The sequence below is a fragment of the Megalobrama amblycephala genome, linkage group LG15, assembly GCF_018812025.1.
Source record: "Megalobrama amblycephala isolate DHTTF-2021 linkage group LG15, ASM1881202v1, whole genome shotgun sequence".
Taxonomy (NCBI): Eukaryota; Metazoa; Chordata; class Actinopteri; order Cypriniformes; family Xenocyprididae; genus Megalobrama; species Megalobrama amblycephala.
This window is the reverse complement of record NC_063058.1, coordinates 27313323-27326092: the sequence shown is the minus strand read 5'-3', so window position 1 is coordinate 27326092 and position 12770 is coordinate 27313323. Positions and strand designations below refer to the sequence as shown.

Below are 12770 nucleotides of genomic sequence, written 5' to 3'. Positions count from 1 at the left end.
TACAACAGTACTGTGATTAATCAACTGTACGAAAATATTTACCCTATACTCTTGATAAAAAAAGGTATTGGTATTGGCATCGATTTATTGGTTCCATGAAGAATCTTTAACATCATGGAAATAGGTTCTTTAGATTATTAAAATGTTCTTCACTAAGAAAAATGTCACTGAAGGATCTTTGGGGAACCAAAAATGTTTTTTTTTTTCAATGGCGTCACTGCTGAAACCCCCTTTATTTTTCAGTGTATTCACCTGTGGTGTCTTCCCTTAAGAAATATTCTGATAATCTGTCCTAAATGACCTCTTTTAGAGGTAATAGGGCGTTTTTAGTGTGAAAAGTGCTTTCCTCCTCACTGCACTGGGTTTGCATGGCTAGTAATGAATGCAGTATCTACATGCAGCAGGTGTACTGTTCCTGACGCAGTCAGTTCAGCCGTCTGCTGTCATCCTTCACACGGGCTCACCGGTTATTTACCGGGCAACAGTTGCATCATTTGTCAACCGGTGCGTTACAACAGCCATACTTTGCAATACCTGAAGAATACAGAATAACGCATTTGCGCGCGCACGCTAGCCGTTCTGTTGGTTCAGCTCCTCGTCGCGGTGAGTCAGTGAGGCGGGATCCGCGGTGAGTTCGCGCGATTGGATTAGTCGGTCAGTCCTCGTTCTGTTGGCGGTACCGGGCGGCATGAAACGGAATGCGGGCAACGATTAAAGTCGGTCAGATAGTCACAGAGACCGATACTCGCGTTCGCGTCTTTATCTGTTAGTGTTTCCTGTAAGGCTGGAAAGATTGACGCGTTAAGGAGGTTATTCGGAGGCAGCGCGCTCCCTGGAAGCACCATGGCCAGGGGAAGCGAGGAATCTGTGAATGGATCATGGAAAAAGCAAGTGGATGACATCAGGAAGATATTTGAGTTTAAGGAAATCCTCGGGACGTGAGTATGAATGATGCTTTGACATTGTGAATGACGGGTTTTGAAATCTGCATATTAGAGAGTCAATCTCCTCCAGTTTTTCTTCTCAAAGTTTCTGTGCGAATATTCAGATGTTACAGACAGGTGAAATACTTTAACATCCCATTACACACGTATTTACTGGGTTATAAATGGTTAAAAAGTGAAAGCTTGTTTTTCTGGCTCACTGAATCACGAAAATGTTGCGTTTTTTTTTTGGTCCCTCGTGAATATATGTGTCAACAACAGGACACCAATTTGCATATGTATGCAAATATATGGAAATAAAAGCTAGTATTTCCGTTTATATACACTTGTGTTAGTCAGATGTTAGTTGAAAGGTTTTTATTAAAATAGATTATACCATGTACAAAGAAATTAGGAGTCAACCCTGTTACCATTGTAAAATTATTATTAATATTAAATGTAATTCAGCAAATAAAAAAAAATGTCATGAAATCATAATGTTTGAGGGGAAAAGTACTATTTTTATCACTGTCTTACATTTTAGGGTTTTTCAGTCAGCCCTGTTACTGTGATTTTTTTTTTCTTCGAAACATCAGCATTAAAATCTTCTTCTAATAAACACTTTATAGTAATATGACCTTGAGAGTATGAACTAAAAACTGTCAACCCTGTCACTGAGACATAGGTGAATGCCAATATTCCCTTCAGATGTGGATCAGATGATCGATCGGATGTTTTGGTTTGTGTAATGTGGTCTGTATCAATGCATAATATGCACTTTAAATCCATACTTAACCCACTTGGCATAGCGGGTTTTAATGTGCAGACCTTCTTCTGTCAGTTTTAATATCCCACATCCGGCAACATGGCTTTATGTTGACATGAACAACTGTTTCTGAATTCCTCTTCTGTTGTAGCAGCACTGAAGTATACAGGTTCACTGGGTTTTCCCCAGTAATGCCTTGAAATAGACCAGGAGATGTCTATTTATATATGGTGTGCAGGGACCAAAAACAGGACAGGTATTTTTATGTCCCTTAGAAAGAGAGAGAAAACATTTTTCTTCTTTCACCATTTGTGTGTTTTTCATAATTCATTTTATTTTATTTTTTCCTGTAAACTGTGATGGTCCTTTAGCTGACACGTTCACCACCATTGTAAAATGAACTACGCTTAATTTCTGATACACTTTTTCAATGTATCTGTGCTCATAGTCTTTTGAGTTAGAACAATGTAGATCTTAAAATCTGAAGACAGAATCATGAATAATGCAGATGAGCTTGGTCAGGCCAGACATAAATTATTTTTATATTATTTATTTTGTTTTAACATTTTAATTTTTTTTTATATTTTATTTTATTTTAATTATTTTATTTATTTATTTTTTATATTTTGTTGTTTTGTTTTATATTTTATTTTTATATTTTATTTATTTATTTTGTTTTAACATTTTATTTTATATTTTATTTTAAATTATTTATTTTATTTTTATTATATTTTATTTTTTATTATATTAGATATTTTATTTTATTTTAATTTTATTTTTTATTTTTCATATTTTATTTTATTTTGTTTTATTTTATTATTTTATTTTATTTTATTATTTTATATTTTATTTTATATTTTATTTATTTTGTTTTATTTTAATTATTTATTTTTTATTATATTTTTATTTTTTATTTTGTTTTATTTTAATTATTTATTTTATTTTTATTATATTTTTATAATAAAAAAATTTTGTTTGTTTATTATTATTATATTATTTTACTTATTATTATATTTTTCATATTTTATTTTTTATATTTTATTTTATTGTTTATTTTATTTTATTTCACTGCCTTTTCCAAACATCTGAAGAGTGTGTATTATATCTTTGTGTGTATAAGTCAGCTGAGGTTGGTCAGGTCACAAACAGACGTTATAACACAGTATTATAACACGGTATATGTATTACATAAGATTTTTATCACAGCACACCAAAAGACTCTTAAAAAAGGATTTACTAGAGGCTTTAGTGGAAACAGGCCGATCCCAACATGTAAATGTTTCGTTTTTATAGAAGCTGCAACAGTTACAATAGTTTTACATTCATAGCGAAGCCGCCATGTCCCAGACTGTGATACTCTGTTAGATCTCAGCGGTCCGACCGCAGGAATCTCAGTGGTGTGTGCACATGTGTGATGATCGTTTTAATCTGACTGTTTGACTGCGTGTCATTTGAGGTTCAGCACCCCCACCCCCATCGCTTTGAAGTATTGACTGTGGATTATATGACTGCAGAAGAGGGGAAAGGCTCTTATTAAGATTATGCCATATCCAGGCTTTCTTCTCTTTCTCTTTCTCAAGTCTCTCTCTCTCGCTCTTCGTGTGTCCGGATTATGATTGTTTTTATTGTGTTGTTCAAACACCATGGCAGAAGAGCTTTTAAAGTCGTTCTAACGTTGCATGGATGATGTAATTTTTTCATTGTTCCAGTGCTTTGTGTTCTTCTCATTTTAAAGATGATGATGATGATGATGATGATGATGATGATGATAATGTAATGACCATAATTCATTATCAACAGCATGAATTACACCACGGGTCTTCAAATCTGCTCCTGGAGACCCACTTACTGCAGGGTTCAGCTCCAGGGGCTGTTTACATGACACCGTTAAAAACAGAAAACTTTTTATGCGTTTTGGCCGTTCATTTACATGACAACAGCGTTTTGGGGGACTGAAAATGTAATGAAAATGTAAAATGATACCATTATCATCTACAAAAACTACAAAAACAATATGCATGCGTATTACATGTTCAGTTCAGTCTTCACGGATCCTTGTGAACGGAAATCAATTTGACACCGTTGTTGTCTGTACGCGAAAAACGCAAAGGAAAAACTTCAGTTTTTAGTTCATCAGTGTCGTGTAAACATCAAACACACCTGAACCTTCTAATAAAGGTCTTCAGGATCACTTCAGAATTTGAAGCGAATGTGTTGGAGCAGGTTGAAACTAAGGAAGCGTTTACACGACACCATATGTGTTTTGGCCATTCATTTACACGTTTTGGATGCCTTAAAATGCAAACTTTTGAAAACGGGTTTCAAAGTGTAAATTTTTGAAAACGATACTGTTATTGTCTCAGTGTAAACTGCAAGAACACAAATTTGTGAAAACAGGGACGTCATGCGCATGTGTAATTTGTTTCTTTACAAAGTGACATCGCCACCTACTGGCCTGGCATGCATAATACAGGGTTTTTAGTCGTTTTCGTGTGGATCTGTGTGAACGAGGATCGTTTTGATAACGTTGTCATCTGTACGTAGCCTGACTTCGTCATACTCATATTCTAGGCAGAATGTGAGTCTGATACTGCTCCGTTGCACTTGAATAATGGGGCGTGTCTTAACCGAACCAGTAAAAAAAAAAAAAAACTCTGCACTCAATTGGATAGACCTACAACCAATCAGAGCAACGCAGTAAGTGACGTATGTTGAACTTGTACTTAAACTTTTGCCAAATCCCGTTGGAAGGACGGCAAACACATCTTTCCCATCGACAAATGCCTTGATTGCGGTTCTTTGTTCGTCTTTTAAAATTAATGCGCTGTAGATTTCTTTTATTACAGACGTGATAGCGGAATCTAAACATCTTACTTCTCCAGCTGCAGTCATCGTTGGTGAAAACCAATTCAACCCAAGCGCTCTTTGATGACGTGGGTGGTTACGTAACCGCAGATAGCCTGTCCATCATCGATTAAAGCCCACCCTGGCAATTTGATTGGCTCGGCCTTCTGGGAGCCGAGCATAATTACTCCACAATGGATCGAGTCCAGACCGAACTTCCCGTCCAAAAAATGTTGTGGGCGGGGTTCGGGCTGGCACCCAGGCTAATCTGTAGTGAAACTTTTCAAAAACACAAATTAAAAAGTTTTCAATTTTTAGTACATCGTTATACGGAAGAGGATTAGAGCCAAGCAATAATAAAAAAATAAAACCATCTCGAGATTAAAGTTGTTAAATTTCGAGAAAAAAGTTGAGATAAAATGTTGAGAATAAACTCATTAAATTACGAGAAAAAAGTCGTTAAATTACAAGAACAAATTCGTTAAATTACGAATTTGTTCTCATAATTTAACAACTTTTTTCTTGTAATTTAACAACTTTTTTCTTGTAATTTAACGACTTTTTTAATGAGTTTATTCACAACATTTTATCTCGACTTTTTTCTCGAAATTTAACGAGTTTTTTCTCGAAATTTAACGAATTTGTTCTCATAATCTAACGACTTTTTTCTTGTAATTTAACGACTTTTTTCTCATAATTTAACAAGTTTATTCTCAACATTTTATCTCGACTTTTTTCTTGAAATTTAACGAGTTTTTTCTCGTAATTTAATGAGTTTATTCTCAACATTTTATTTCGATTTTTTTCTCGAAATTTAACAAATTTTTTCTCGAAATTTAACAACTTTAATCTCGAGATGGTTTTTTTTTTTTTATTATTATTGCTTGGCCCTAATCCTCTTCCGTATCATTGTCATGTAAAGGTACCTTAAACTTCTGCAGGACATTGGGTCTCCATTAGTCTGGTTGAAGATCCCTGAATTATGCCTCCAAAAATTTGGACACACTTCAGTAAATTTGTTTCTCATGATCTTAAAAACATTTTGATGCAAAGCTTAGTTTTGTGCCTATTAATACATTTCTTGAGCTAAAATTATATTTATTATTTTATAATAATATATATACAGCAAGGATGCATTAAATTGATCAGAAGTGACAGTAAAGACATGTATATTGTTACAAAATAAATTTTATTTAAAAAAAAAAAATGCTTTTAAACAGTTAGTTCACCAACATTCTGTCATTAATTACTCTCCTCATGTCGTTCCACACCTGTAAGACCTTCGTTCATCTTCAGAACACAAATTAAGATATTTTTGATGAAATCCAAGAGGTATGTTCTCGTCCATAGACAGCAATATAACCACCACTTTCAAGGTCCAGAAAGTTACTAAAGACATTGTTAAAAAAGTCGACATGACTGCAGTAGTTCAACCTTAATATTATGAAGCGATGAGAATACTTTAATAACTTTATTCAACAATATCTTCTCTTCCGTGTCATTCTCATACGTTGTTTACATCCAGCACTTCCAGGTTCTACATAAGAATGCTGACTCATTATTGGCCGGCTCCTGCGTCTGCATCACACACGTGTCGTGCTGATCACATGATCATCTTTGGCCAATACTGAGCCAGCATTCTGACGTAAACACGGAAGCCTTCACTGTGCTTACTGCGGCAACTACGTAAGGATAAGAGAAGACAGGGAAGAGAAGAGATTGTTGAATAAAGTCGGGGTTTTTTTGCGCACAAAACGTATTCTCATCGCTTCATGACATTAAGGTTGACCCACTGTTTCTTGAGCAGCAAATCATAATATTGGAATGGTTTCTGAAGGATCATGTGACACTGAAGACTGGAGTAATGATGCTGAAAATTCAGCTTTGATCACAGGAATAAATTAACTTTAAAATATTTTCAAATAGAAAACAGTTATTTTAAATTGTAATAATATTTCACAATATTACTGTTTTTACTGTATTAATGCATCCTTGGTGAGCAGAAGAGACTTTTTTCAAAAACATTAAAAACTCGTAACAACCCCAACATTTTTGAACATAAAAGTATAATTCCACTTGGTAGTGGATGTTTAAAGCTGTTGCGATGTTGTGTGCTAAAGAACAGACATAAATCTAGAACACGTTTTACCTGGATTATCTCTCTAGGATTTCCCATCCTAAAGATGACATAACAGATTCACTAATGCGCCTTACACAAGATTTGCCAGACTCAGCTTTCAGAGGCACTAAACTTAAAACAGCACACAGATGTTTGAAAAGCAGGCCAGAAAAATGAATAAATTCTTAGAAATCATGGATTTATTTGTGGATGGATGCACAATGCAGCACTGTCAGAAATAGCTCAGATTTTCCTACACAATGACTCAACCTACAAAATCACCTATCCTCCAAATACACTGCACTGTCCGTATTGTTTAAACTCCATCTGTGCCACTTTTGGCTTTTCTAAATGAGTAAATACAATCAGTGTAGTGTTAATCCGTTAATTTTAGATTATTTTAATTTTAGATCTCTTAATCCTGTTGCCTTTCGAGTGGAGGTGCCAGTTTTCCTGAATTCACCTGAGGTCGCGGTTGCCTGCGTTCAGTATATGTCATTGCTAAAATGATGGTATGATCATTCTAAAAAATGCCTGAGCCATCATCACTGTCCATTTTTTTAAAAATATTTTGCAGCAATTTCCCGAAGTGATGATTTTGCTCTCTGTAACACATGGGATGGAAACGCTACTTTATTCACAAATGTTTTATGCAATATTCCAAATTTGTGTGCAAGTTAAATTCACAACTTTGAATAGCAACAGAGACAGTAACTCCATTTATCATGCACTTTGATCATTGCAGACATTTTATATTTACACACAGCTATATTGCACACTACATGAAAGTTATATGCATGGTGGGGCACCTTTTCAGACACTCTGAACTGACGTTCTCTCACATCCCATAATATGTGATTACACCCACATCCCATTTACCGTATTTAGACATTTGCATGACAAATTTATCATTACTGCAAAATATTGAGGTCATGGACCACAGAGTCATGATATATGATCACTAGTTCCTTGTTGACCTCATGCTATGCAAATTAGGGGTGTAACGGGTACACAAATGCATACTTTAACTGCATAAGCTAGCTTTGACAAGCTTTGTTGCATAATGTACTTTTTCAGATGCACAACAAGGAATACAAAGCACATAAAGGTCAATGGATGTGGGTTAAAGGTCATGCTTTCTTGGCTTTACCTCGTGTGAAACACGGCATGTAGTAGCCTTGAGTTTTTAAATGAACACTGATTATTTCCTTTACTGACACTTGCTTCTTTTAGGACAAAATGGAAATGGAATTAGCTACTCTATTACACTCTCCATCAGATGGATATTGATCATCTGAATAATGGGTTTTATTATTGTTTTATATATATATATTATATATATATATATATATATATATATATATATATACAGTCAAACCAAAAACTATTCAGACATTTTTTATATGTTTTGTATATTTTTACTAGCGGGTGCAGGACATTATAGTTCATTTATGTAAGTGAGGATAGCAAAATAAAGTAAACTGTGACATATTATACCCAAAAATTCTTCATACAGTGGACTACCAGTAAAATTACGGAAGAGGATTAGGGCCAAGCAATAATAAAAAAATAAAACCATCTTGAGATTAAAGTTGTTAAATTTCGAGAAAAAAAGTCAAAATAAAATGTTGAGAATAAAGTCATTAAATTACGAGAAAAAAGTCGTTAAATTACGAGAACAAATTCATTAAATTATGAGAAAAATGTTGTTAAATTACGAGAACAAATTCGTTAAATTATGAGAAAAATGTCGTTAAATTTCGAGAAAAAAGTCGAGATAAAATGTTAAGAATAAAGTCATTAAATTACGAGAAAAAAGTCGTTAAATTATGAGAACAAATTCGTTCAATTATGAGAAAAATGTCGTTAAATTACGAGAACAAATTCGTTAAATTATGAGACTTTTTAATTATGTTAAATTTGACCTGAACATGTTTTGCTTAAGTGTTATCTGACATAATTAAGATAATTTTTTTCTGACACAGTTTAACTCTGAGATCTTGTCATATTTTATTACCATTTTTTTAAACTATAGTAAATAAACTGTAATAATGAATGAAATGCTCAAGGTGTCTGAATACATTTTGGTTTGACTGTATATATATATATATATATATATATATATATATATATATATATATATATATATATATATATATATTACATGCTGCTTGTTGAGTTGAATCCCCTGTATTATGGGTTGTTTAATATTTTTATGTTGTTTGTTGAATTGAATCACCTGAATTATTTTTATTTTATTATTTTACTTTATTTTATTTTATGCCGTTTTCCCTTTGTAGGCTGTCTAAATTTATTTTATTTTATTTTATTTGTTCAGAGGTATTGATTACTTTTCTAAACAATCAAATTTGCTGTGTTCAGACTTGGCCCAGTTAGCAAGCACCTAGCAACCACTCATAACTCCCTAGCAACCACAAAGCAGCGCACTTATAACTACTCTGAACATCTTTACAACAGCCTATCAATGTTCTGGCAACCATCCATAAAACTTTAGTCAGTGACTTTTGCACCTGAAAACACCATTAATGTTGCCGTGTAAAAGATGTCTGAATTGTTTAATCTGATCTGTTTAACGCACTCGATCCAACCACACGCTGTTGTTTTTCTTCTGGTTTAATCCTTTGCAGAGATGAACGCTGCGCCCACTGCAATCTCACACGCTCATATGAACACATAGCTTACAAAGTTCTCAACCTGCTGGGCGCTCGGCCAATGAGTCACTGCATTTCTGGCCTCCTGAAGGGCTTGCGTTTCAATCGCAGATGAATTTTACAGTTTAAGAAACAGATGACAAATGCTTTGTTTTGGCAAAGCATCAAGCCCTATATTTTGATAAAACGGTTCAGGAACGGCCTTTTGTTCCAAGCTTTCCGAATTGCCATGTGCACTCGTTTCTGTGTTTGTAAATGACTGTGTGTGTGTGCTGAAGGATTAGAGCGGATTTTCAGTGACCAATAAAGGCTTAGCTACAAGCCACAATGGCCAACTGATTACACATAGTGCATATGATACAACATCCTGAAGAATCAGAGGAGACGTGCATGTGTATGTGTAGGTTTGGCTATGCTTTTGAGCACCACAGTTTTGAAAATATACAAATATAGTGAAACATTTGAAGTGGTCCTTACTATTTGAAATGCTCATAAAATGGCCAAGTCAAAATGTTCTTCTATGTTTTATTATCTTATTTGTCTGTCCCTTTTTAGGCTATTTAAAGCACTAATGTTGTTTTCTTTGATTAATTCATGCCTTTGTCCCTTTGTAGGCTATCAAAAGCACTACTTTTTTTTTTTTTCTTTTTTTTTTTTTATTATTTATTTTATTTTATTCTTCTGTCCCTGTGTAGGCTGTCTAAAACACTACATTTTTTTTTATTATTTTATTTTATTTTATTTCATTTTAATATTCTGTACCTTTGTATGCTGTCTAAAGCACTACTATTTTATTTTATTTTATTTTATTTTATTTTATTTTATCCCTTTGTTTGCTGTCTAAAGCATTACTAATTTTTATTTTATTTTATTTTATTTTTCTGTCCCTTTGTAGGTTGTCTAAAACACTACTATTTTTATTTATTTTATTTTATTTTTCTGTCCTTTGTAGGCTGTGTAAAACACTACATTTTTATTTTTTTATTATTTTATTTTATTTTATTTCATTTTAATATTCTGTCCCTTTTTATGCTGTCTAAAGCACTACTATTTTATTTTATTTTATTTTATATTAATTTATTTTATTGTATCCCTTGGTTTGCTGTCTAAAGCATTACTAATTTTTATTTTATTTTATTTTAGTTTTCTGTCCCTTTGTAGGTTGTCTAAAACACTACTGTTTTATTTTATTTTTTTATTTTTTATTTTATTTTATCCCTTTGTCGGCAATCTAAAGCATTACTAATTTTATTTTATTTTATTCTTCTGTCCCTTTGTAGGTTGTCTAAAACACTACCATTTTTATTTATTTATTTTATTTTTTATTATTATTTTATTTTATTCTTCTGTCCCTTTGTGGGTTGTCTAAAACACTACTATTTTTATTTATTTTATTTTATTTATGCTTTTGTCCCTTTGTAGGTTGTCTAAATCACTATTTTTATTTATTATTTTATTCTTCTGTCCCTTTTTGAGTTGTCTAAAACACTACTATTTTTATTTATTTTATTTTATTTTTTATTATTTTATTTTATTCTTCTGTCCCTTTGTAGGCTGTCTAAAGCACTGCTATTTTATTTTTTAATTTTATTTTATTTTATCTCCTTGTAGGCTTTCTAAAGCATTACTCATTTTTATTTTATTTTATTTTTATTATTTTTTCATTCTGGTTTCAGACTACTGTGTGCTGCTAAGCTTTCAAGCACCATATTTAGTCTCTGTCCTTTCTCTGTATTCCAAAAATCTCTGGCCACTATTTTATATTTCACCTTTTTTTTAATGCTTTTTCCAGTGGGGCGTTTTCTGAGGTGGTCCTGGCCCAAGAGAAGGCCACAGGAGATATGTACGCTGTGAAATGCATCCCAAAAAAAGCACTAAGAGGAAAAGAGAGTGGAATAGAAAACGAGATTGCAGTGCTGAGGAAGTAAGTATTCTAAAAGCTACCAGAAAAGGCTTAAAATAACAAACTCAACACCCATTACATGCTTCACAGAAGTTCCTCTAGCTACTGACAAAAAAAACCTAAAGTTCAAAGGAAGCTGTTAGTGGGAGTTTCAGCATTTCTCCTCCGAGCAGGAGATGACTCAGCCTTTATGACACGCCCCTCACAGCCTCCTACCTTTACTGACTCCTACCTGTCCCTTTCAAAAGCAGCGGAAGCGTTTAAAAGGCCGTACAAATGATTCATGTGGCCTCCGCCGCAGACCTCGCTATTCACCGCACGTTGAGGCCGAGCACAGGTCCGCGGTTGTCATGGTAAAAAGGCGTTCAGGCAAGGAGGCAAGGCAAAACGTTGGCGAGTAAAAACGCTGCAGCATGCAGCTGGATTCCAGATGCAGCCTCTCACAGTGGTCAGAATGACAGTGACTGGAACGTGACTATTCACAAGGATTCATTCAACTGATCCAAAGTGACAGTAAAGACATTTATAAAATGTTACAAAAGATTCCCATTTCAAATAAATGCTGCTCTTTTGAACTTTCTATCCATCAAAGAATCCTGAAAAGATGTATCATAGTTTCCACAACAAATTAAGCAGCACAACTGTTTTCAACATTGATAATAATGCGAAATGTGTCTTGAGCAGCAAATCGGCATATTAGGATGATTTCTGAAGAAATTTATTTTATTTTACGCTGTTGTCACTTTGTAGGGCTGTCAAAAGCACTACTAGTATTTTATTTTATTTATTTTATGCTTTCAAACAAAATATTTTATTTTATTTTATGCTTTTGTCCCTTTGTAGGCTGTCAAAAGCCCTACTATTTTATTTAATTTCATTTAATTTCATTATTTTATTTTATTTTTATTTTATGCTTTTGTCCCTTTGTAGGCTGTCTAAAGCACTACTATTTTTTATTTATTTTATTTTATTTTATTTTATTTTATTTTATTTTATTTTATTTTATTTTATTGTATTTTATTTTATTTTATTTTATTTATGCGTTTGTCCCTTTGTAGGCTGTCAAAAGCACTACTATTTTTATTTTATTTTATTTTATTTATGCTTTTGTCCCTTTGTAGGCTGTCAAAAGCACTACTATTTTTTTTATTTATTTTACTTTATTTTATTTATGCTTTTGTCCCTTTGTAGGCTGTCAAAAGCCCTACTATTTTATTTAATTTCATTTCATTTCATTATTTTATTTTATTTTTATTTTATGCTTTTGTCCCTTTGTAGGCTGTCTAAAGCACTACTATTTTTTATTTATTTTATTTATGCTTTTGTCCCTTTGTAGGCTGTCTAAAGCACTACTATTTTTTATTTATTTTATTTTATTTTATTTATGCTTTTGTCCCTTTGTAGGCTGTCAAAAGCACTACTATTTTTATTTTATTTTATTTATGCTTTTGTCCCTTTGTAGGCTGTCAAAAGCACTACTATTTTTTTTATTTATTTTACTTTATTTTACTTATGCTTTTGTCCCTTTGTAGGCTGTCAAAAG

General features: G+C 32.9%; 1 protein-coding gene and 1 long non-coding RNA gene across 3 annotated transcripts in view; one reads left to right on the top strand and one right to left on the bottom strand.

The window, feature by feature from the left end:
- Positions 1-12770, bottom strand: part of LOC125246842 — a 32313-nt gene that overhangs the window by 13662 nt on the left and 5881 nt on the right. The window lies entirely within an intron of this gene.
- camk1db (calcium/calmodulin-dependent protein kinase 1Db) overlaps positions 211-12770 on the top strand; it is a 24609-nt gene continuing 12049 nt past the window's right edge. The window contains exons 1-2 of one of the 2 annotated variants that reach the window (XM_048157889.1): positions 211-938; positions 11117-11248. In XM_048157889.1, the coding sequence (XP_048013846.1) occupies positions 844-938; positions 11117-11248 (227 nt within the window). In that variant the 5' untranslated portion in view covers positions 211-843. The remainder of the gene's footprint in view (positions 939-11116; positions 11249-12770) is intronic. The other variant, XM_048157890.1, reaches the window with a different exon arrangement.